This window comes from Sphaerodactylus townsendi, linkage group LG08 (genome assembly GCF_021028975.2).
Source record: "Sphaerodactylus townsendi isolate TG3544 linkage group LG08, MPM_Stown_v2.3, whole genome shotgun sequence".
Lineage (NCBI taxonomy): Eukaryota > Metazoa > Chordata > Lepidosauria > Squamata > Sphaerodactylidae > Sphaerodactylus > Sphaerodactylus townsendi.
The window spans coordinates 71,717,194-71,739,461 of NC_059432.1; the positions used below are offsets into that span (position 1 = coordinate 71,717,194).

General features: G+C 45.5%; 1 protein-coding gene across 4 annotated transcripts in view; it reads right to left on the reverse strand.

The window, feature by feature from the left end:
- The window catches only part of EPHB1 (EPH receptor B1), a 387,492-nt gene extending 380,577 nt beyond the window's left edge, over positions 1–6,915 (reverse strand). For 3 of the 4 annotated variants that reach the window (XM_048506776.1, XM_048506775.1, XM_048506773.1), the window contains exon 1: positions 6,485–6,914. In XM_048506776.1, coding sequence (XP_048362733.1) covers positions 6,485–6,557 — 73 coding nt within the window. In that variant the 5' untranslated portion in view covers positions 6,558–6,914. Of the gene's footprint in view, positions 1–6,484 lie in introns of all 4 variants that reach the window. The other variant, XM_048506774.1, reaches the window with a different exon arrangement.
- Between the last annotated feature and the right edge of the window lie 15,353 nt (positions 6,916–22,268).

Here is a 22,268-nt window from a genome sequence, read left to right on the forward strand (position 1 = left end):
TCAGTGACTTCTGAACCAGCACCTAGGCTTCAAAGCATGCCTGAATGAGGGAATCTTACTATTTGTATACATCAAAACTTTTATTTTCCTCCTTCAACAAACATCTGTCCAGAAGTAGTTATCTCACTAATTCATAAAGGTGCAACTGTTCTATATCCCCAGCCAGGCAATGTCTGTCACTTGTAGCAATGAATATGTGTGGAATCACTTACAGTGCAGTCTTAAGCAAAGTTATACCCTACTAAGTCAATTGAAGTAAATAGGTTTAGAAGCCTGTGCCTCTTTGGATAACACAGCTAGCTGATCTGAATAGCCTGAAACAAGATGTAATAGGCACCGTCACACTTCATAAAATAGACCACAAAAGGCCCCCAATTTATGACAAATAATCTCAGTTGTCAATTGTTCTCTTTTTTGCCTAGTGTTTGCATGTTCAACATGTTTCTCAAATGGAATAAAATTCTGCTAGACAACTTTGAAGACATGCTTGAAGTCATCCTTGTTTCCGAAGCAACAAGTGCTTTTATGGTCTTCCTCTAAATGATGTAAGCAAACTGTACAGATACTCAGATTTTGTTAGCTTACTCAACAAAACAAGTTAAAGAAAATGAAAGGGGGGAACCCCACTGTCTGGATTTCAGCTGGGTAATAATTCCCCTCCTCACAGAGCTGGCATCAACATGAGTCCCGTCCATGCAAGAATCCAATAAAAGGCCAATAAAAGGTCCCTTTTGAAGGAGATTAAAATTTGTCTACCATCTTCCAAGGAATCAAAATATGCAGCACAAAATCAAATCAATCAAAAATTTAATTCTGACTTTCCTTCAAGGAATTTGGAGAGTAAATGCTTCTCTATTTTGCTATCATAAAAACCCCATGAGGTAGGTTAGGCTGAAAGAGAGAAAGGGTGTCACCAAGGTCCCCCAGTAAATTTCATGGCTGGATGGGGACTTGAACCTTCATCTCTCACTTCCCATTCCACCACTGTAACCAGTACATAGCCTTCAGTTCTCCAGGATGTATGTTGAAAGGATTAATTTGCATTTACACAAATACAAAGACCCAGGAAACCTGCAAGTGGGGGTTCCATCGCACTCTGCCCACTTAGCTGTGAAAAACTTGTGTAGGAGAAGGAACCTTGCTCACCCCTCCCTACCACTCTGCCTTCCTACCCTCCACCCCACCACTCTTCCTGCCCACCCACCTCACCCTACCCTCCCAATAGCTCTCCCTGCTTCCCTGCCACTCTGCCCACTCATCAACCCAACTGCACCTCCTGGCCATTGCCCGGCCAACTGCCCCCCCCCTCATCACTCCCCACTTTGTGGAAAACAATGATGGGGAAGGGGGCACTGGCAACTCCTCCTTTCCTTCTTCCCCTACCCACTTGTAGCACCACCACCTCAGGCTCCTCCTGCTCCTCCATGCCACACAATCAGCTGACACAATTGCAGAAAATGCTCCTCTATGGGGGGATGACATCAGCACCCCTCCCCCATTTTTACTAACTGTGAGGATTTTTATGAAAATGTGTGTATTCCCTGGATATGTAGAAAGGTCTCCCCTGGATATGTGGATTTATTGATTTATTATTATTAACATTTATTCCCCACCCCTTACTGCGGTCTCAGGGTTGATTACAATAAAAATCATACAAAATCTCATCCAATGGTAAAAGCACAATAAAACTCCATCCTAAAAACGTTAGAAAAATCTAAAATCTCAAACACCTACCCCACCTATCCACAAAAAAGGGAGGGATGTACGGACACCTTGGGGGGGCCCTCCCAGTGGGGGGGAGTCAGCCAAATGCTCGGATGAAGAGGACAGTCTTTCCCAGGCACTGGAACTCCAAGACTGAAGATGCTTGGCAAATCTCTGGAGGGAGGGCATTCCATAGTGTAGGGGCCACTATGTTGAGGAATAGATATATTGATATTGCTGTATTCTGTAAGCAAACAGACTCTGCTAGTTAAGAACTGTAAGTGCTTATCCATTAGGATCTTGGCACAGCACAACACAAGCATATAATAGTCTAACAGTGCATAGGAATAATCTGTAAGTCTGGATATTTTAGCCTACGTTGGCTACATTGATTAATTGGTCTTCCATGGAATCCATGATTAAGAATGCCCCACAAAGTCCAGCCACTGAGGCACTCCTGGTAGTACCTACCCCTGCCGAGGCGCGGTGTGTGTGTGCGCAAATGAGAGGGCTCTCCCTGTGATTGCCCCTGTGCCTTGGAATAGTCTATCTTTGTAGATTCATCATGCACCTACCCTTTTTGGGTTTAGGCACATGGTGAAGACCTTTCTCTTCACCCAGGCATTTGGTTAGCCTCCCTGGAAATTCCCCTCTACAGCTGCTAATCCAGGGGGGAGGTCAGGGGTGTGTGATTTTAAGACTATTTTTACTATAGTTTTAATTGTTATATTTGATTGATGATGTTTTATTGTGGTTTTAAATTGTGGTTTTAACATGTGAGAGCCACCTAAAGACACCAGCATAAAGCATGTTGCAAGTATTTATAAATAAATATATAAATATCTCTTATATAAGCTTTTTGAAGATTTCTATTCTCAACCCAGCTTGTGACGTTTACAAATATAAACAAAGAAAATGAATACAGAATATTCTGCCAATATATAATGCAAAAAGACAATAGCGCTAGTTATACAGAAAACAGAAAATCATTAATTTACAAATAAGTTTTGCATTTAACAGATTCTGACATTAGTCCTATTATCTCTTCTTTGGCAAATCACATAAAATAAGCCAGACAAGTAGGCCAGTAGCTGAGTTGGTGAGCAATTCCCCTGCCCCCCCTGCTATTAAGAAATTCCAAGTTTTCCTATACCGTATTTACACTGTGGTTTGAAATTCCATTTTCTACCCAGCATGAAAGTAGCTGCCATTAAGATGGAAAAGATTAAATCCTCCTTAGTACTTGGAAAAAGAACCATCAATGCTGGATCCAGTGGCAGCAAATATCGATTGACATTTTTGGCCAATAATGCTTGAGAATCCCAAAGCTACAATAACGCATTCCCGCCACATATGTAATGAAACACTTTCTAGTAGAATAAGGTCACAAATGTGGCTGTTGCTCATCAAAGGGCTTTTCACACATTTAATGACATGAGTGTACATTCATGTCTGAACATGCTGATTTTGTAATGAGGCATAAGTGCTTAGAAAACTGCAGGCTGTAAGAACAATTCATCATACGCACACATACATTTTATGGATGCACAGCACAGTCAAACAATACATGAACGCAGGAAAGAGGCTCAGATGTAAAGTACAGAAAAATGTCAAGGGGTTCCACACTATGGCCTACAGCACATGCATTTCTAGGGGCTGTCTAGAAGGTTTTTGTTCATTTTTCTTCAGTGTGTGATCTCAAAAGACTGAACAACTGTGTCACATATTCTCCTTCCAAGTTTCACTAGTAGCTGCAGAATCTTAAACAATGGGTGCATAAACAAACAAACAAAAAAGCCCTGCTTTCACTTTTCCTCCCTCCTCGCCCAACCTGCAAAGAAACCATGAAAGCATTTATAGCCCCCTCTGGCAATCTTCCTCTAATTTCCACAACCTGGATTGATGCCACCTTAAAACCTCAGAGCTGGGCTTTGCAACTTCATGGAGCACCACATTCCCCCCCTCCCGCCTTCCCCTTGTGCGTTCTACAGACATCAACAGCCAGGAGTTCAGGCCAATGTCACACTGTCTCAGTATTTCCTAATTTCCCTTCACCTTTCCCCACCAACCCTGGACTCCTTAGAATAGCCTTCCAATCAACCCTACAAGCAGCCTAATCCTAAGCAAGGATGCAGGTATTGTGCGACGAAGCAGGCAGCCCGACCAGCCCTTGCCACTCCCAGCCATTGTTAGTTTTTGCTTTGCCAAGATTTGGAGCCGTTTTAACTGTGGTTACTGAAGAATTAGCTGGGCAAGCAAAGATGTTTGCTATGGAATTAGCTTGATGCTTCACTCCTGAGACTTCCAGAACAAAAAGAAGACGGGGAGGAGGTAAAGGGGGGGGGGGGGCACAAGCTGCAATATCCATAGCTCTTTGGTATGGAAGCCCAGACAGACTCGCCCCTATGGACAGCAAGGCTCCTAGTCTGCGGTCAGTTTCACCTGTAGCAAAGTGCTTTAAAGGTACCAGGGAAAGCCAGGGGCTGCCAAAAAAGGCCTTTGCATTTTTAAAACACAACTTTCAAGAAGGCTTCTCACAATGCCTAGCGTATTTGGGCTATTAGCGAATCCACTATACAGATTTGCAAATGCAGTCAGAGCGCATGGCTCCCTGGGTTTTAAAAACTTCTCTGTGCAGGAGGCATTTGGTACACAATGCAAGAGGAGGGGACACAATGACTAGTGTGACAAAGGAGCACAAGAGCAAAATAACTCCAAGGACTGTTTCTGATATTACCCTTGGTGGGCCCTTTATGTGCTTCCCCTGAGCAAGCAGCCTGATCCGGGTGGGCTGGGTTTTTATGTTATTTTTTAAACCAAGCCTTGCATGCTCAGAGAGTATTTTTAAATAAGCAGCTCTCCTCCTTCCTGAACAAGTCAGAGAAAGAATAAAATCAATGAAGCCCCAGCCACATCAATCAGAAACTCTTTCAATCTATCTTCAAGGAGCAGAGGCTGTGTCCTAAACACACCTCTCAGGCTCACAACTCCCTAATTCAAAGCAGTCATAAAACAAGTGTGAGAAGCCACTAATGACCCGTAAGCCAATGAAATGTGGCTCTACTCGCTCTCAATGCAAACTCCGCATGGAGCCAGCTGCCCATCTTTAAATGTTCTGGGCTTCCTTTTCAATGCCTAAAAGTATTGAAACGAATAGCTGACGACCACATGTGGTTTTTGGAGCCCTTTGTTCCTGCCCCCTTATAATTGTCATTAATAAAAAAATCTGGCCCTTTCCAGAGGAGCCCCCCCCCCCTGCTCTTGGGGGGCAGTGTCTGCCTACTTTTCACCCTGCAAAGAGAACCAGCTGGGAGAAGAGCAGCACAACAAGAGATCGGCTTTCGAAGAAGGAGCCCGCAAGTTAAAGCTTTCTCCCAGCTCCGTTGTCAGAATGAGAGGAGGGGGCTGGACGGTGGGATCCTACAGCCCATAACAAAAAGAAGGATGCTTAATGCCACTGTGTTATTCACACTGGTAAGAATGACAGGGTTGCTATGGGCTCAGAAGACAGGATTAGATTCCGGGTTTCCCAAAGTTTCGTCTCTCTGTTGCACAGCTGAGCAGAGAGTGCCAGGCAGCATCTTTTTTTGGAGACAGTGACGTTTGGCCATTCATCATTCCAGCACCGCCAACTCGGCTCCTTCCTTGAGTCTCCTCCAGATCCAGGCAGGGCTTTGGAGAGATGCTTGCCAGAGATGGGTGCCTCTGTACAGGCACCTGGGGAGTGGGGACCCAAAGTTATTTTATCCCTCCCCTTGGAGGAAATAGTACCCCATTCTTGCAGACTGCCAGAAGAAGCCCTTTCCTTTGTGCTGGTGGAAAAGTTTGGCTGTCTCCTGGCTGTGCAAGATTATCAGGGGGAAGGGGGGGGCATGAACTCCCAGTTCCTTTTTAGGCAGCCGGGGAGCATGGGGTTGATCTTGATTCATTGTGGGGGAGGGAGCTGGGGCAGAGATGGCGCCCCCACCTAAGCAAGGAGGAGGGGCGGCGGTCATGGGGGGGCGGCTTCCGATCACCACCTTGGCCTCAATAGACACCTGGTCGTCTGGTCAAAGTGCTGGGTGGCGGTCGCCTAGGGAGAGAGCGACGGAATGCAACAGCAAACGAAGCGCGGGGGGGGGGGGGCGCAGGCTGCGGAGCTACAGGCGATCTTGATATGCTGGAAGCGACCCCTGCGGTCTCTCCTCCCTCCCCGGTCCCTCGGGAACAGAAAACGGCCCGATTTGCCACCGGGGGCTGGCGGGCGGGCGGGCGGGCGGGGGTCCTTCCCGACGCCGCCTGTCAGAAACGCCGCACGCCAGCCTCGGCCAAGCGGCCCCCCGGACACCTCGCTGCCCGGCAAGTCCGCTGCCGCCACCCGGGCAGCCGTGCACCCCAGAGCCGGGCAGGCGAGCGCCGAGCAGCGGGCGGTGGCAGCCAAGTTCGTCCGCCTGGCCGGGAGCGGCACGTGCCGGGGCGCTCTGAGCGCCGAGGAAGCCCTGCGGGGAGCTGCGCGCTGGCCCCGGAACCCCGACGCAGGCAGGCCCCCCCCCCCCCCCGGGCCCCGCGGAGCCCCGTCCCGACTGGGCAGCTGCACTGCAGCCGGGCGAGCCACGAAAGCCGCTCGCCAGCCGGCAGCCAGCCTCGCCCCTTCTCCTGCCCAGCCATCCCCGCCTCCCGCCACTTTCGCCCGACCGAGGCAGGCAGCAGGAACCCGGCAAGGCATTTGCAAGCATCGACAATGGAGCCATCCAGTAAGCAAAAGTTTTGCCCCCTCCCCGCCGCGCAGTTCGTATTTTACCTTCTACAGCTGCAATTGCAGAGGCCAAGCAGAAGAGCACGACAAAATCCAGTGCCATGGGAGCCCCGAGCATGATGCAGGAGAAACAGGGATGGAGTTAAAAAAAAATAGTTCCGAGTGGGACCAGATTTAGTTCCTTGCCCGTTGCTTGGTTCAATAGAGGCACACGTATAGATCTCCTTTCCAACTCCACTTTGGATTGCCCGGTCCTTCGCGTGGGTCCGTGTGTGCGTGCGTGCATGCGTGTGTGTGTGTGCCAGCGTGTGTCGGTATGTGCGGGTGGCTGTATGCGTGCGTGTGTGTGTGTATGGGGTGTGATGTGCGTGTGAGAGGGTATATTTTAGTGTCACATTGCAAGCTATAGTAAAACGTACAGGGAGAACGAGATCAGCCACTGAGGCTGAAGGGAGGGGGAAAGAGAGGGTGCCCCCCCCCCCGTGAGCACCATCAACACTCTTCCCACCCCCCAAGACTCCTGTCCAATCAAGGAATCAAACCTACAAAAATCCGCCGTCCAATCAGCGGCGAGCATTTCCTTTCACTGGTATTGTTAGTTTTAGAAAAACTTTTGCAGTAAACCACGGGGAAAGAGCAAGGGCGAGAAAGGAGGCGAGAAGGGAAGAGAAAGGGCTCCCCCTAGTGGCAGCCTGGCAACACAAGACCTCCTATTAATTCGGGTCATTGTGCACGGAACCGGCCCGTTTTTCCTAAAGAGAATCCGCCTATTTTTATCTTCAGCTACAGCTTCTTTTATTTACGGTGGGCTTCCCTGTCTTCTGGGGTCTCCTTGCCTTCTTTAAAGATTCCCTCCTTTCCTGACGATAAGAGGGAAACAGCAACAGCATCAACCTGAAGACAGAACTGAAATGCTAAAGACCAGTCAGCAGGCAATCCTTGCACTAGGCTTATTCCTAGTCTCCAGGGTCTACAAGATTTTCTGTACCTGCTGCTCCTGTTGCCTGCAAAGCCTTTCCCTGGCGGTAGACCATCTTAATCCCACTAATAACCACTGAGACCAAATCTGCATTTTGGGGGAACAAAAGATTGTAATGCATTTTGGGCTTCACACAAATCATTTTAGTACAGAAGAATCACAAAACAACTCTGTTTCTAATGAACTGTGCAGCGCATCTAGAGATGCTGAATGACATCAAAGCGCCACCACATGTTGAATTTTAATTGTATGCTTTTTTAAAACAATTTGGGTTGGCTGCAAATAACTTCTGTACCCCTTGCCCTGTTTTACCACTGTACAGTGTGTAACCTCAGTACCTAAAATCCCTTCACCTGTGTGCGGAAAGTGCCATTAAAAGTCATAGCTGACTTAGGCAACCCAGTAGGGTTTTCAAGGTAAAAGACAAGGAGTGGGGTGTCATTGCCTTCCTCTGCATTGTGATCCTGACATTCCCTGGTGGTCTCCCATCCAAGTACTAACTGTGTCTAGCTTCTAAGACCAGATGAGGTCAGGCTTGCCTGGGCCCCTTTATCCCGGGCATACGCTTCTGTGCTCCATCAGTCCTAAGCTTATTTTGTGCGCACACTTGTGGTCCTGGTGCTATTTCATGAGTGTAAGATCTAAGAATATCCCTGCTGGACAAGACCATCAGCAGGCTGCGTCACACAGTGGCCAAGCAATTGCCCTGGAAGGCCAACAAGCAGGACATGAAGGCTGAGGCCTACCTCTCATTTTGCTTTCCTACACTGTCAGGCTGTGCTTTTCATCAGTTGTCTTTTGTGTGTCTTCTCCTAAAGACACAAAAGGAAGGAGGGCAAGCAACAGATATAATCTCCTTTACCCAGTGTGTGTTGCATCTTTACCAGATTACTCTGGAAAAAGATGCTCTCTCTTCCTTCCCCCCCCCCCCATATTGCTTTCCAAGCAGTAAGATGGATAACAATCTTTCTAGCATCTGAGAAATGAGAAAAGCAGGAAAGGGAGCGGGGGTATGAGCCATATGATCATATTCCCTAGGGTTATTTTTTTTTTCACTACAGTCCCCAATCCTATAAAGAAGTTGACTCTGTTTTATCCACTCATTTATTTAATTTGAAAATTAAGCCCATGGAAAAGGGACCTCGGACCTGAGGGATAAGATTTTCATTTTTAAAAAAAACATACAGCTTACTCCTCTTCATGATTTCTCAGACGTAGTCTCAGTGTTCGCAATGGGGTTTGCTCCCAAGTAAATGGGCAGCTTTCACCTTTTTTGTGTTTTGTTAGGACATCCATCAAACATTAGTTTCAACTAATTATGTTCATCTTGTTCTCCTCTGGCTATCAATGGACCATGTGTATTACGGCAACAATATCTCTAAACATTCATTTGGTCATATGGAGTCTGTCCAGACTCACTTTCGTAATGAAGGGGTGGGAACGTACCCTGGCCCAGGCCCTTTGCTTTTGAGCTTGGGGGGAGGTGGGAGCACTTAACTGAGTTGAATGATCTACTGAGAATGATCAAATGCTGCCAGAAGACAAGCAGTAGCTGGCAAGGGGGTCACTTGCTCCCATGAGCGGCTCTCTCTCACACACACACACTCACATATACACACAGGCCCCAAGTGAGAACATGGCAAGCAGCATTTGCAGAAAGAACCTGCTCAGTTCCTTGCTTTGGATTCACTACAAAATGTGTGGTTTGTAATGAACTGCACCAAGACTCCTTATACCTATTTCTGCAATGTGGAAAAATTGAAAAATGTACACAGCAGTTGGCAAAATAGAATTTGGCATCTGTTCTGTTTTTTTGCCTTACTTCAGAGAAAAAGAGGGACTGGGAATATGAAAATATGTTTTTTGCCACGTTCTGGACAGCTCAAAACTTGCAGTTCTCATCAGAACATTAAAAAACCCCAATGTCCTCAGTGACTAAGGCTGGTGACAGATGTACATAGGAATAGGAGCTATGGGAGGGGGGCGTGGGTGCTGCAGGGCATCTTCTGTGTCCTTCCATTCCCATATCAAGCATCCCTGGCTCTAGAGTGAAAGACTGGGGGGCAAGGGGGGACTGTCCACTTAATTATGATTTTCTTAAGGACCTGGCATTATCCTCTGATAGATACTTTTTAAGGACTTTCTTACTTTCTGCACTTTGCAATTGGATTGGAGAAATAAAACAAGGGCCAGATAATCCAACACTGCACATCTCTTTTCAGAGAAGTGGAAAAATTGTTTTATGATTGACTCAGGGATAGGCCAATCAGTGCTGTGCAAACCTGACTTCATCAACAATCAAAGCTTCTGCCTGAACCTTGACAGATTATGTATAGGTGTCATAACTGCAGTGCAATGATGCTTTCTGTCTGCATCTTAAATTGCAGGGCCTCCTCAGCATCCAAGCTACCCCATAGACATGAGTACTTCGCTAATGTATTGGATGTTTTGCCAGCTGGGAAAGGGGGAAGAAGTTAGAAAACTGACACTATTTTAGCAATATTGATGCTCGGTTAAGTAATATTGACACAAGCACTCAACAGTTAACTTGAAGGAGCTCAACTACTACTTGAAGGAGCAAACTACGTCAATAGACAAAACAAACTCATGGAAACTGCTGCCCACTTATCACAGACATTGAAACAGAGTCAGAACTATTCTAGCTATTGTTTGAATTTAGCATCCTAAACATCATATGTGATGATGTCTTCAGTGGCACCTGAAATGTACCACAGATGAGCTTTGGTACCACTTTGGTACTACTGAAGGCAGCAGACAAGGAATTCTTGAGAATCAATGCACAGGATTAAACAAATGCAAAATTTAACAGCAAGCTTACTTCTCTGCCTGAGTAGAGAACAGCAACAACTGAACTAACTGGGCTCTAGAATTTCCTCTGGTTTGTCCAGATCACTATAAAACATGGAGTGTGTAAGCACGCTTAAACCAGGACCATCTGAATCAAGGAACTGAGTTGTCATAAACACTACAGTAAAAGTGTAGGAACCTCCTGTGACTGTCGTTCTTTGGCAGACTAGCTACTAGATTTGTAATTGGTGGCTAACATGATTTCTGTTGACTTTCACTTAATCAGGAAACAGCCTATCCTCTTGTCTAGTTGGAGCAGCTCCTTAAACCTTAAGTACACCAAACCCTCCAGCCAATGGGCATTACTAACCCTACTCTGGAGTCATTGCCTGTCCATTCCTCTGTAGCCACTCCTCTTATGATGAAACTCACATGCAGTTCCTTCCTTGTCTCTCTGCCCATTGCAACGTCACGATCTACTCTCTTCCCTTTGATGCACAATTTACAGTCACACTGTGCAGTAGTGGCTGTGGACATAAGAAGAGCCCAAATGGCTCCAACCAATAGTCTATCTAGTTCAGCATCTTGTTTCATGCAACGGCCAATCAGAGGAACAACAAAATGGGCATAGAGGCCTGGCTGCATGAGACAGAGAGACCTTCTCCAGGTGAAACAGTTTGCTTCAAGGCTTAGAATGCATCCGTATTCTTTATAATCAAGACCAACCTCATACCTTTAAGCTGTAACTACTGAAGATCTTTTCATTTCAGTTACATTTAGATATTTTTTATGTATTTTGTGGGTTCTACCAGGCACATCCAAACATCATAATACGAAATTACAGGCTTAAACTGCATTTTCCTTCAGGAAAAGATCATTTAAGCCCAAACTGCTTGCATTCCATAGACAGAAGTGAACAGAAATTTATAGCCTTATCTACATCATCATTACAACTAACACAGAGGGGAAAAATCACTCCCAGCTGTTTACAACAGGGACAAAATAGTTTGCCTTAACACTGCATAAATATGGAGCAAGCTGGATTTTCATCTCTTCAGAGGATAGCTGGCCTGGAAACTGGAAAGCAGGAGTGACATATTGTGGGGCAGAGCCAAGCCTCCACATTAATGGGTGCCCCAAGTGCTTTGATTTTTAAGCCCCTCCCAAGAGAAGAAGCAAAATGGTACCAATAAATCAGTTACTACTGTACAACTTGGTGACATTTTACATCTCCATATGTGTTTTATGGTGATAGAGAGACATTAGATGCTTTCTGTTCAATCAAAATGTGTAAATAAAAGAGAGCAAACGGAAAAAAGCTCGACTCCCACCGTTCCCAATCTGTTAGCTTCTCCAAGGTATTTAAATAATGTGTCCTCACATTGCAGTTGCCTCTCTGGATAGTAGCTTTATGCAAATAGGGCCTGCCTGTGTTGGGGAGTGTTTTCCTGGGTATTTCCATACTCACCATGTGAGTCCTCTGCAGATGCTATCATAGTGTTCTGTGGTTTGAATGCAGGAAGCCACCAGCCACATACATCAGGAGCACGTATGCCCCCATGATGCATCTGATACATGTGATCACCATGTCACAAAAACTAAGCTATGTTGGTTTTTCCATGAGGATAAAGCTTTCATTCACATCAACCAGAAAATGCACATGGTGCCCTTTTCATAAGTGGGAACTGTGCATGTAACACTCCCCACATGGAAATCTGCTGAACTCCTGCATCGTGTGAATGGAAAGCCAGTGTAACATCTGCAAAGGGCTTAGAAGTATGGGTAAATTTTGTAATATTCTCTCAGGTTTGTTACAGCCCTCTGGCTCCTCTCTAGTTGGTCTAAATACATGCAAGAGAGCATTATCTTCTATCCCAGTATCCCTTGAGTTTCATTACTCAATTCTCATCCCCCTCAGGAGAGAGGACCCATTTGAGTGAACTCTCTTATGAAGGGAATAGTTTTGAGTCAAGAGTTGCAAACAGAAAAAGCTGCAGCTCAAAGACGGACTCTGCTTTCCCTTCTCAATTGTCTTTCCCTCTTTAAGCAGACCCCACCCCCAACTCCTAGGGGTACCACTTGTCCCCAGATGTTTCTAGTTCCCAGTTTCCTGGGACTGTACCTGAACCATCCAGGCTGGCATTAGGGAGTGTGGCAAGCAATAGCAGGTCAGTGGTTGGAAGGCAGAAACACTCTGCCTTGTAAATGCTGAGAAAGAAACAGGCATAACTCCATCCTCTTGACTGTGAATCCATATTGGTCCAGGCTAGAGAAGGGCACGGCTGGGAAAGGATGCCTTAAATTGCTTCCAATGCTGGTAAAATCTCCATGTAGATGGACATGATTTTTTCTTGCATCACTTCAAAGTGTAGGTTGTAGCAATGTGAAGAAAAATCAGACAGTTCACCAGGTGCAGTCAGGAATGAAAGGTGTCTCCATTCACCATTTCATCCTGTGGTAAGTACATCATGCTGACTGACTCTTAGTATGGAAGGAACTGACCACAACCAGCTGACAAAACTAAAACCAAAACAAAGGTTTTTCCAAGGTCAGTATTGTATCGTCTACTCTGACGGACAGCAACTCTCCGAGGTCTCTGGTGGACTGTGGCAGTCTTTCACATCACTTCCTGTTTTCAACTGGACACACCAGAGACTGAAACTGGGATCTTTTGAATGCAAGAAAGATATTCTTCCAATGAGCCACAGCAATAGCACCAGCCTGACCTCAAACCTTGCAGTATTGCCTGCTGGTGAACATGCTTTTATCTCTACTACCCAGTATGCATTTCTGTAAGAGAGATTTCTTAAGTACTCACTGCAATTAAGATAATAAAGACAAATTTGCCAAAAGTGAGCTAAAATTTCATAACCAGAAACTGACCAGATCAGTCTGGGAATTGCAAGAAGTGATTTGCAAGTCAACTGAGATTCACATTTTCAGAAACAAATAAGTCTTATGGCTATAGCCTCAGTCCACAACAAAAAAAAACGCAATAATATGGGTCATAAAGTTGGTTTTTATAATAACGTAAGAAGTATAATCTAAATTAATGCAAACCATTCGATCCAATATATGCCTCCTGGGCAAGTTAGGACTGCTACTTTGCATTGGTAGAATAAAATGTTACATCAGTAGAGCAGATTAATGCTGGTATAGCAGTACACTGCAGCAGTGGTACTCTAGGCCAGGGGTGGCCAACCTATGGTGCTTCAGATGTGCATGGACTACAATAACCATCAGCCCCTGCCAGCATGGCTAATCAGGAGCACCATAGGTTGGCCACCCCTACTCTAGGCTAACAGCTCTGCCAGAGGACCACCTCCAGTTCAAGGTGGAAATGGGAGGCTTGGAGGGAGTGGCAGGGAATGTGAAGGCTTATTTGGAAGCTTATGGTTTCTCAGAGTTCACTTTTACTCTCAACAATTATATAACATTAAGCCTGGAGTTCACAGAGACTATCATATTGCTGCCTGTTCTCAGGCTGGACTGGTTGTAGGACTTAACAGGAAAGTTTTTGGTGGGCAACTGTCTTGTAGGACTGGTTGCCAGGATGAAATAGAGCCAAGCCCCAGCACTTCTGCCAGTCCCCAGGGATTTCTTGGCCTTAAGCAGCAATGGTGAGGTGCAGGCACTTCCAATAAACCAGATGAACGCAGAGAAAGCAGGGCAGAATGGGATTACAGGGCTGTATAACATGAAAGGCACCCAGGGCAGCATGGGTGATTTCAACTGTCATCTGATTGGTTTATTTGCCTATAAGCCAATTGTTGTTAAGGACTGATAGACTCTGGCATGTAGGCTTGGCTTCTCTAACCCCTGTGAGACCATAGTCTGGGATCTGGCCTGGAACCTTTTATATGATAGGCCTGACTGCAGCTCTGCATGGGACTCTTCTAGTACTTTCAATATGGCTTAAATACTTCAGTTCCATGCATGGGGATGGGGAGAAGGGGTGTATGACCTGGGCGAAGCCCCTGCCAGCAGACTATCAAGGCCTTATTATAGGCCTCATTATCTCATCTGTGTGGTTTATGGGTTGTGTGTTTGTGGTGATGCAGAAGCCACATGTAAGTATTTAAGCATATGGTTCCAGCCCCAATCTCCTGTAACACTGTAACTGGCCAACTCATAGCATTGTCTTGTGTGACCTTGGAGTTCTCCAGTCCATTTCAAAAACATCCCTCCACCAAACAGACACCGTTGTCAAAATATCATACATATTGCATGGAATCCCTCTTCCGGGAAAATCTCTTGTCTATGGATTCTTAATGTAGTGCTCCGTACACCTTAACCATAGGAACCTCTGATAGAAGCAGCATTGGGGTTTCCTCCTGGATGCATGCTAGTGTGGAATGGGTTCTATAATAATATCAAGGAGTCCTTGTGATTGCTGCACGTGGATTTGTGCTTCGGACATGACGGCATTATTGGAAAAAGTTGTTGTGACTGGAGGATGACAATGGAATCGCAATGGACTCTATGGAAGTACCTGTCTGTATTTCAGTATTAGGGTTTTTTTCAGCAGCTGTTCTTATGATGTTGATTCTGTGATTATGTTGAACCAGTAAACCACTGGAATAGTGGTTACCCAGCACAGCAGGATCATAGAACCAGTATGGAAGTGCACCTGACTTTCTCAGATTTATTATAGGCTCGGAACTGTGATTGAGACACTGGCATCACAGTAAACCTAAATTTATTTCCTGAATTCCTTGACTATCAGCAGTTAAATATTACGGACAGCCAGCAGCGAAGCTACCAGGGGGACGGGGGGTGCACCACACACCGGGCGCACGGATTTGGGTCACGTGGGGGGCACAAAATTCCCCCAGCCCCTCTCCCTTCCCTGCGGTGCCCCCCCCCACACACTTACTTTAGGAAACCGAGCCAGCTGGAGAACAGGCCTTCCTGTTCTGCTGGGAACTACATTTCCCAGTGTCTCCTGGGAAATGTAGTTCCCACCTGAACTGGCAGGCCTGTTCTCCAGCCGGCTCGGTTTCCTAAAGTAAGGGGGGCGCCGCGGGAGGAGTGGGCATGATTTCCCCCCCCCCCACAGTGCCCCCACACACACACACTTACTTTAGGAAACCGAGCAGGCTGGAGAACAGGCTTGCCTGTGTGGGAACTACATTTCCCAGGATATCCTGGGAAATGTAGTTCCTACCAGAACAGGGCTCCAGCTTGCTTGGTTTCCTAAAGTAAGTGGTGGGGATGGGGGGGCGCCGGGGGGGGCATGAAAAAGCCAGAGTGCTCACCGGGCGCACCCTGGCCCAGCTACGCCTCTGCGGACAGCAGCTTACAAAGAGGGAAATGTTGTCAATTCACAGTTTAACAGACTAGTGAAGATAGAGCTTTCTTACTTTCTGCTAATGTCCCATATGCATGGATATGATGTATCAAAAAACAGGGTTTGGGGGAAGTGCATTTTGGAGTTAGCTTGCAAGGTGTAGTCAATCAGTCATTGATGATATTGATGTCCACCAGAAGTCACTTTTATGCTGATGACCAACTAAATGCTGGTCATTTCCCAACTTTTAAAATGACGTCGATACTCACCCGTTTCGTTTGCTCCAGGACCTTTTTAGCGTGGGGTCATGTTACCCACCATAGCTTCCGCCCCTTCGTCCAATGAGCGCAACAGCCGCGCAGCAGCCAGGCAGGACTCCCCACGATCCACTCAGGGGGTGTCCTGATTAGCTACTGCATTGTGCTTTGGCGGGGATTTTTTAAAATTTTCAACTGGACGACTCAACGTCCCGACGAACCCTCGACTATTTGGAGACACACAATATGCGGCTCTTTGCTGCCAAAACACAGGATGGTTTCATCGGAGCAGAATTCCACTTGAAGGGGGAGGGAAGAATTCTCAGCCCTGCACTTTTCTAAACACTTCAACTTGGATCCCTTGTTTTAAAAAAAATTAAAAATCAAACCAGCGGCGCACGCATCGCGCACGCCCCACCATGCCCTGATTGAACAGGAGGGTCCACGTCACTAAGCGGCAGGAAAATGGAAACCCGCGGTAACCACCCAGGCTTCCCCACTGCCCCGAGCTCTGTGCGGGGTCATCCAAAAGGCGCTGTTCCGAACAGCACCAGAAATGATGCGTGCTGAGGGGGCGCAGGAGTGGCAGAGTTGGGGCGGCTGTGTTGTCACCGCCCCTGTAGTGGGGAAAGCCACTGGACCCCATTTTACTTGGCGATAGTAGCATGCAACAAATGGTGAGTGGGGAAACGGCCACTGATAAAAAAGCATGCCCCAGGAAGATGAATGGGGTTGGATCCAGACTAAATTTTCCATTAACAGAAGGCACTTTCCTCCCTCCCCCTTCCTCTGCAATCCATTGATGTCCCCAAAATGAGGCTCCTGGGGAACAACTTCACAAATGGCATGAGTGACAAATTGGGATTCTGCAGCAGGAATGGGGAACAGAAATTATTTTTCCATTCCTTTACTTGGAGATTTAGTGTGGCTCAAACCCACGTATTCTTATTGGCCCTTTCCGCAGGCTAACCGCAGGATAAAACCTGTATTGGGGTAGACTTCGCACAGATTCCTCTCCTAACACAAGTCTACTCCGTGTTCCCCCCAACCCAGGTTTTTCAAGAATCGCACTAACTGTGATTCTTTTGTTTTACCTCGGCTTGCAGCTGCAGCCAAGCAAACAGCCCCAGGAGGGAGGCGCTTCAGTCAGACATGCCATTGTCATTTCCTTGTTTCCTGCCTCTCTCCTGCATGGGCATCCCAAGATGACGGCATGGCTGCGGAGGTCCATGTGTGCCTGAAACAAACTGTTCCCACAGCTGAAGGTCCAGAACTTTGTTAGGAAAATACATTGGTGTCCTGCCATATGCTTAGGACCTTTTTGTAATGAAGGCCCACTAAAAACACACTGGTTAGGCGGTCATGGACAGGTATTAGGGGTGTGCATTTGAAATGTCAAACTGAAAAAAGAGGCACCATTTTAATGAAGCCAAACAGGGAAAGCCCCCCAAACGGCCAATTTTTGTGTGTGTTTTTCAAGTTCATTATCTTTGTGGGGCTCGGTGGGGCATTATTTTAAGGGAGAGTCACAAAATTTACAGCTTGGTTGCAGATGACTTTCCTTACAAGACCCGCCAAGTTTGGTGGAGATTGGGTCAGAGGAGCCAATTTGGGGGGGCCTCAGAGTGTACCTCCATCTGTCCTCCTTTGGAACAAATGGAGGAAAATTTGGGGGCCCATAAAATTGGACTCCCTGCAAGAATGGTGAAAAAATTTGTTTCAGTTTGAATCTCTGGTCTAAAATTGCTTAACCTTTTCAACAGAAATAAAGTTGCCACTCCTTCAACAGACATTTGGCCTGTGCTTCCCCCTCATCCTACACCTCCCCACACAGGTCTCTTTAGCAAGGATCCAAAATGCTTAATGGAACAATGTGGTGTAACTGAAGCACCAGCAATTGTTGAGTTAGTCAGTTCCCTTCACACTATCTGGTTCTCCAGCCAGCTTGTAGTTTTTTTTCAGAACACAGAGCAGGCCAGCCTTTACAAAGCCAATCCACTCACCCGTGACCTGGTTGCCTTGCTGGTAGCCTCTTTATCTCTCAGTGAGACCGTGTTTTGTGTTGATACTAAGAGGCAAACCACTAAGAAGAGCTCCTGGCCAATTTCTTTTCCCACAGCAATTGTCATCCATGTAAGATTCTCCCACCCATGCACAGAGGGCTCCCTAGCAAGCCATTAATGTGGATGGCAACTGCCAGCACATTTGACATCAGTCTGTTTAGTCCTCCCTTGCTCAGAATGGGAAGCTAATCCAAGCAACGTATTCTGGGCCAAGACGTGCGGCCATAGAGCAAAGACCATCTGCTTGGCATTAAAAGATGTCATTTGTCTTCAGCAAGGGCATCAACCATTTCGTTCCTAAACAAAGGGACAGGCACAGCATCAAGGTGGCTGGCCAAAACTGATCGAAGAATTATACTGGAAGGCTGACTTGATTCTCTTGTCAGGCAAATGGCTCAAAAATCTCAAGGCATACAGCCATTTTTTGATACATTTTAGCCCTATCAGAAGGTATGTCCTTGGAAAGCTCTGATGACCCCATCTCCAGACCTCGGCACAGGAAGAGGTGAGATACTACCTTATTAATGCTAACAAGCAGGAAAGAACCTGGTTATTTCATTCTTTGATTGCTCTGGTGTTGTCTCCATTGGATAGAAAAAAAGAGAAAAGAATCCCTCCTCAGGACCATCAAGATAAATAATAATAATTTTGAAACATCATTAAATTACGTGTTTGAACATCTCTGTTGTTAAGTAATTTTGAAGAGTGGGTTTGAGCCTGTCTTGAGGATTAGTGCACAAAGAAGGAAAAAGACACTAACAATCTTACTGCTTCTCACAGATTTGCAATTGCAGAACACAGATATTACATGAACCCTTAGAATGGATGGTTGCCACAGAGTGAAGCAACTGAAGATTAGTTTCAGAGTGCAGAAATCAGCTCTTGAATATGGGCAGCCACTGTCATCTTACTAAGATCTCTGTGGGGCTTCTCTAAGACCCTTAAGCTGTGTACTTGGTTCAGCAGATTTAACCGCCCCACTGCAAATCCAAGAATAATATTGCTATGACACACTGATACTTTAGATCAGTAATGGACAATTTGTAAACTAGAAAATGCAGATCTAGGCAAAGGAATGACTTTCGTTTTATCTACTGCACTCCTCCCATTTTCCACTTTTTACACCCTGTAGTATTTCTGGGTTTGGAGAGGGACTAATAGAATGAGGAATGATTTGAAACAGATCAAGCAAAACTTGGGGAGCTAAAACTACCAGGCCATGGCCAAATAGCTCAGAAGACCCACAACAGCTGACTTGAAACAACTTTATTATGAAGAGCAACTAATGGGATAAGCCTAATCGGGTCTACTTTGAAGTAATTCCCATGCTATTCAATGGGACCTACTCTTAGTCAAGTGTTGTTAGGATTGCAGCTTGAAACATATTGTACCGTACTCTCAAAACCTTGTTCATCTAGAACAAACTAAGGACATGTGATCTTAGAGCAAGTCCACAAGTTACCAATCCTTTAACATTGTAAAATATAAGAGGAAGTCTCTGTCTCTGCACCTGGCAGGTGTATGGTTATCCCAATTTACTACCTTAGCCTCCCATTTCTGAAAATTATAGTTTTAGTAGCTTGAAACTAAGCTGCAGGGTTTGCTGAGGACACTAGCCAAGATTTTAATGACCCACATAGAATGCAACATCTTTAATCAAAAGCAAGACTTTTACTCAAGAGAATGCACGTCTTGTGTATTTAAGAATAAAAAGAGCAACAAAATTAAATAAGCAATGGCCTTCTTAATCTTAATTTCAGTAGGAAAATAAGTACAAATGCATCTTCCAATAACTTACTACCACCACCAATCTGTCTGCAGTTTATAGATCTGGCTTTTTTACTACACAACTAAAGATACTGAAATAGAATTGAGACATGCTTTTTGTACATGATGTCAACTATAATCTGAACTCATTTCACACATGACATTTGAAGCACCTTTGAGTCTTTTTCTCACTGTTCATGGACTTGTGTGAAACACATAAATGCAATATTGAATGCACTTTGTAGTGTTTTTTTAATTGACTGATCACCATGTGGAAAGATAGATTTTCGATCACATTTCAACATTCCTGTATTTACCTGTCAATAGATGTGTCTACCTGTTACTCATTTCCCCCCTCTATCTGCCAGCATTTCCATACAATTGTATACATCAGCTTCTTAAGCCCCCCTACCTACAAGGAAGTATTTCACTGCTCACGATTAACCATTGCAGTGCACCTCCCTCCTGTGATTCATACTACTGTCAGTTGCGCGCAGACTGCTCCTGACTTTGCCAGTTTCCTAACAGGAAGTAAGGACTTTAGTGAAATTGACATGGATTCCCTCAACTCTGTTAGTTTCACAACCTGCTAAATCCTGGTTGGTGAATGGGCGGATAAGGAGGATTACAGCAGCTATCCCTAACCATATTACGATGAGACTGCATCCTAGTGTCAGAATGGTATCAGCAGGTGAGTATGTGGAGACCTTGGGCATACATTGAAAATTCTGGGGGGAATAATTAGGACTAATAAAAAGAAACATTTATTCACGCAACGCGTGATTGGTGTTTGGAATATGCTGCCACAGGAGGTGGTGATGGCCACTCACCTGGATAGCTTTAAAAGGGCTTGAACAGATTTATGGAGGAGAAGTCGATCTATGGCTACCAATCTTGATCCTCCTTGATCTGAGATTGCAAATGCCTTCGCAGACCAGGTGCTCAGGAGCAGCAGCAGCAGCAGAAGGTCATTGCTTTCACATTCTTCATGTGAGGTCCCAAAGTCATCTGGTGGGTCACTGTGAGTAGCAGAGTGCTGGACTAGATGGACTCTGGTCTGATCCAACAGGCTCTTTATGTTCTTATGTTCTTTTGCACCACTTAGAGGTCATGCATCAACATTTACAATGGGAAAACCACATTTAAGTGTGAACAGCAATAATGAGCATTAATGGGAGGGGGAAGGGAAATGAATGAATGATCATTAATGTCCAATTGGCCATGCTGGCAGGGGCTGATGGGAATTGTAGTTCCTGAACATCTGGAGAGCCGCAGGTTCCCTACCCCAGTCCTAGAAAGACCCTAGATATCAAATAGGATTAGCTATTCATAGTAGTATAATAATGCAGATAGATGAGGCAGCAAGAAATAGACACAACTCCCTATAGGAGGTTACCTGCCAGTGACTGAAAATGAATAGGCAGTGCTTAAAGTTTGATAGGCCATCATCTGACATGGAAGAAAGGAATTTAGTAGACAAATTATCTGTAATACTGGAGAGCTTTGATCAGGGGAGAGACCTTCCCAAACAAATGTTTGGCCTGACAGGAACAGGTCACAATGAACAAAGAGATGCTTTCACGCTTTGCTACAGAACAGAAACCATGGCTTCCCTTAGGTTGAGAGAAATCCAAGATTAAAATACAGATTATCCTGTTTCTAATACAGTATATTTCTTCACTTCATGCCATAACCGATTACTGTCTGACAGTTTGTCTCTTGGCTGACACATGCTTGAAAGGAAAAGCTTTTAGGTTCAGTCAAAAATCATTTTGTCATAACTGAACAGCAGTACAGAGATTAAAAACAATGTAAGTGTAAGACCATTTTTCTTGCAGTGGGCATTTGCTGATCAATCTGATGTGTCTGATTCACAGGCCGGGGTGTCATCTGGCATCTGCTACAGCATCTAAGAGGCCTGCTTTCCTTTCTGGGCCTATGGAGATGCTGAGCACAATCCAAGAGCCCCTTTAAGCACTTGCAAATGTTTGCATACATTCATCAGGACTTCTCAATTTTTCTCTGACAATTGCTCCAGGCATTGCATTGAAGGATGATTGTGAAGCTGCTTCACATTTCAGAGTCAGTTTTTTAGAAGCTGAGGAGGAGAATTTGGCAGTTTCCTTTGTGCATGAGTCTCGTGGTATGGCACTTTGGACTCGGGCTTTTGTCTCTTTGGTGCTGTAATTCATTCTGTGATGTAGAGGTTGGTGCCAAAGAACAGTGGAGTCCTGATTCAATAAAGGGTGATAATAAAGTCTCTTTGGCAGTGTCATTGACTGTGCTCAGTGAGCAAACAGCTTCCAGTAGAATTGTGAACCACTACCATACCTTTCCCAGGAACAGATTTAAGTCTTTCAAAGGATGGTACTTCAGGTTTGATTCTCCTGGTCGAGTACATCTGCACAAAAGGATTGGGGGAGGGGGAGAGAGAAGAATCCACACATAATGAGACTTTGCTCTGAATAGGTTCAGTACGCAAATATAATGTGTTCAATATCTGCGATTACCTGTGACCCAAGTCTCAATCTGTTTGGTTCACTGTCATCCAAGCTGAACATCTATTAAACAACCTTGCAGCTGTACCGTAGCTGGAGTTCTATTTCCTTGTGGTTATGGAGTTTCCAGGCCTTGCCTAGCAGGCACTTTTGCATTTACATAGTAA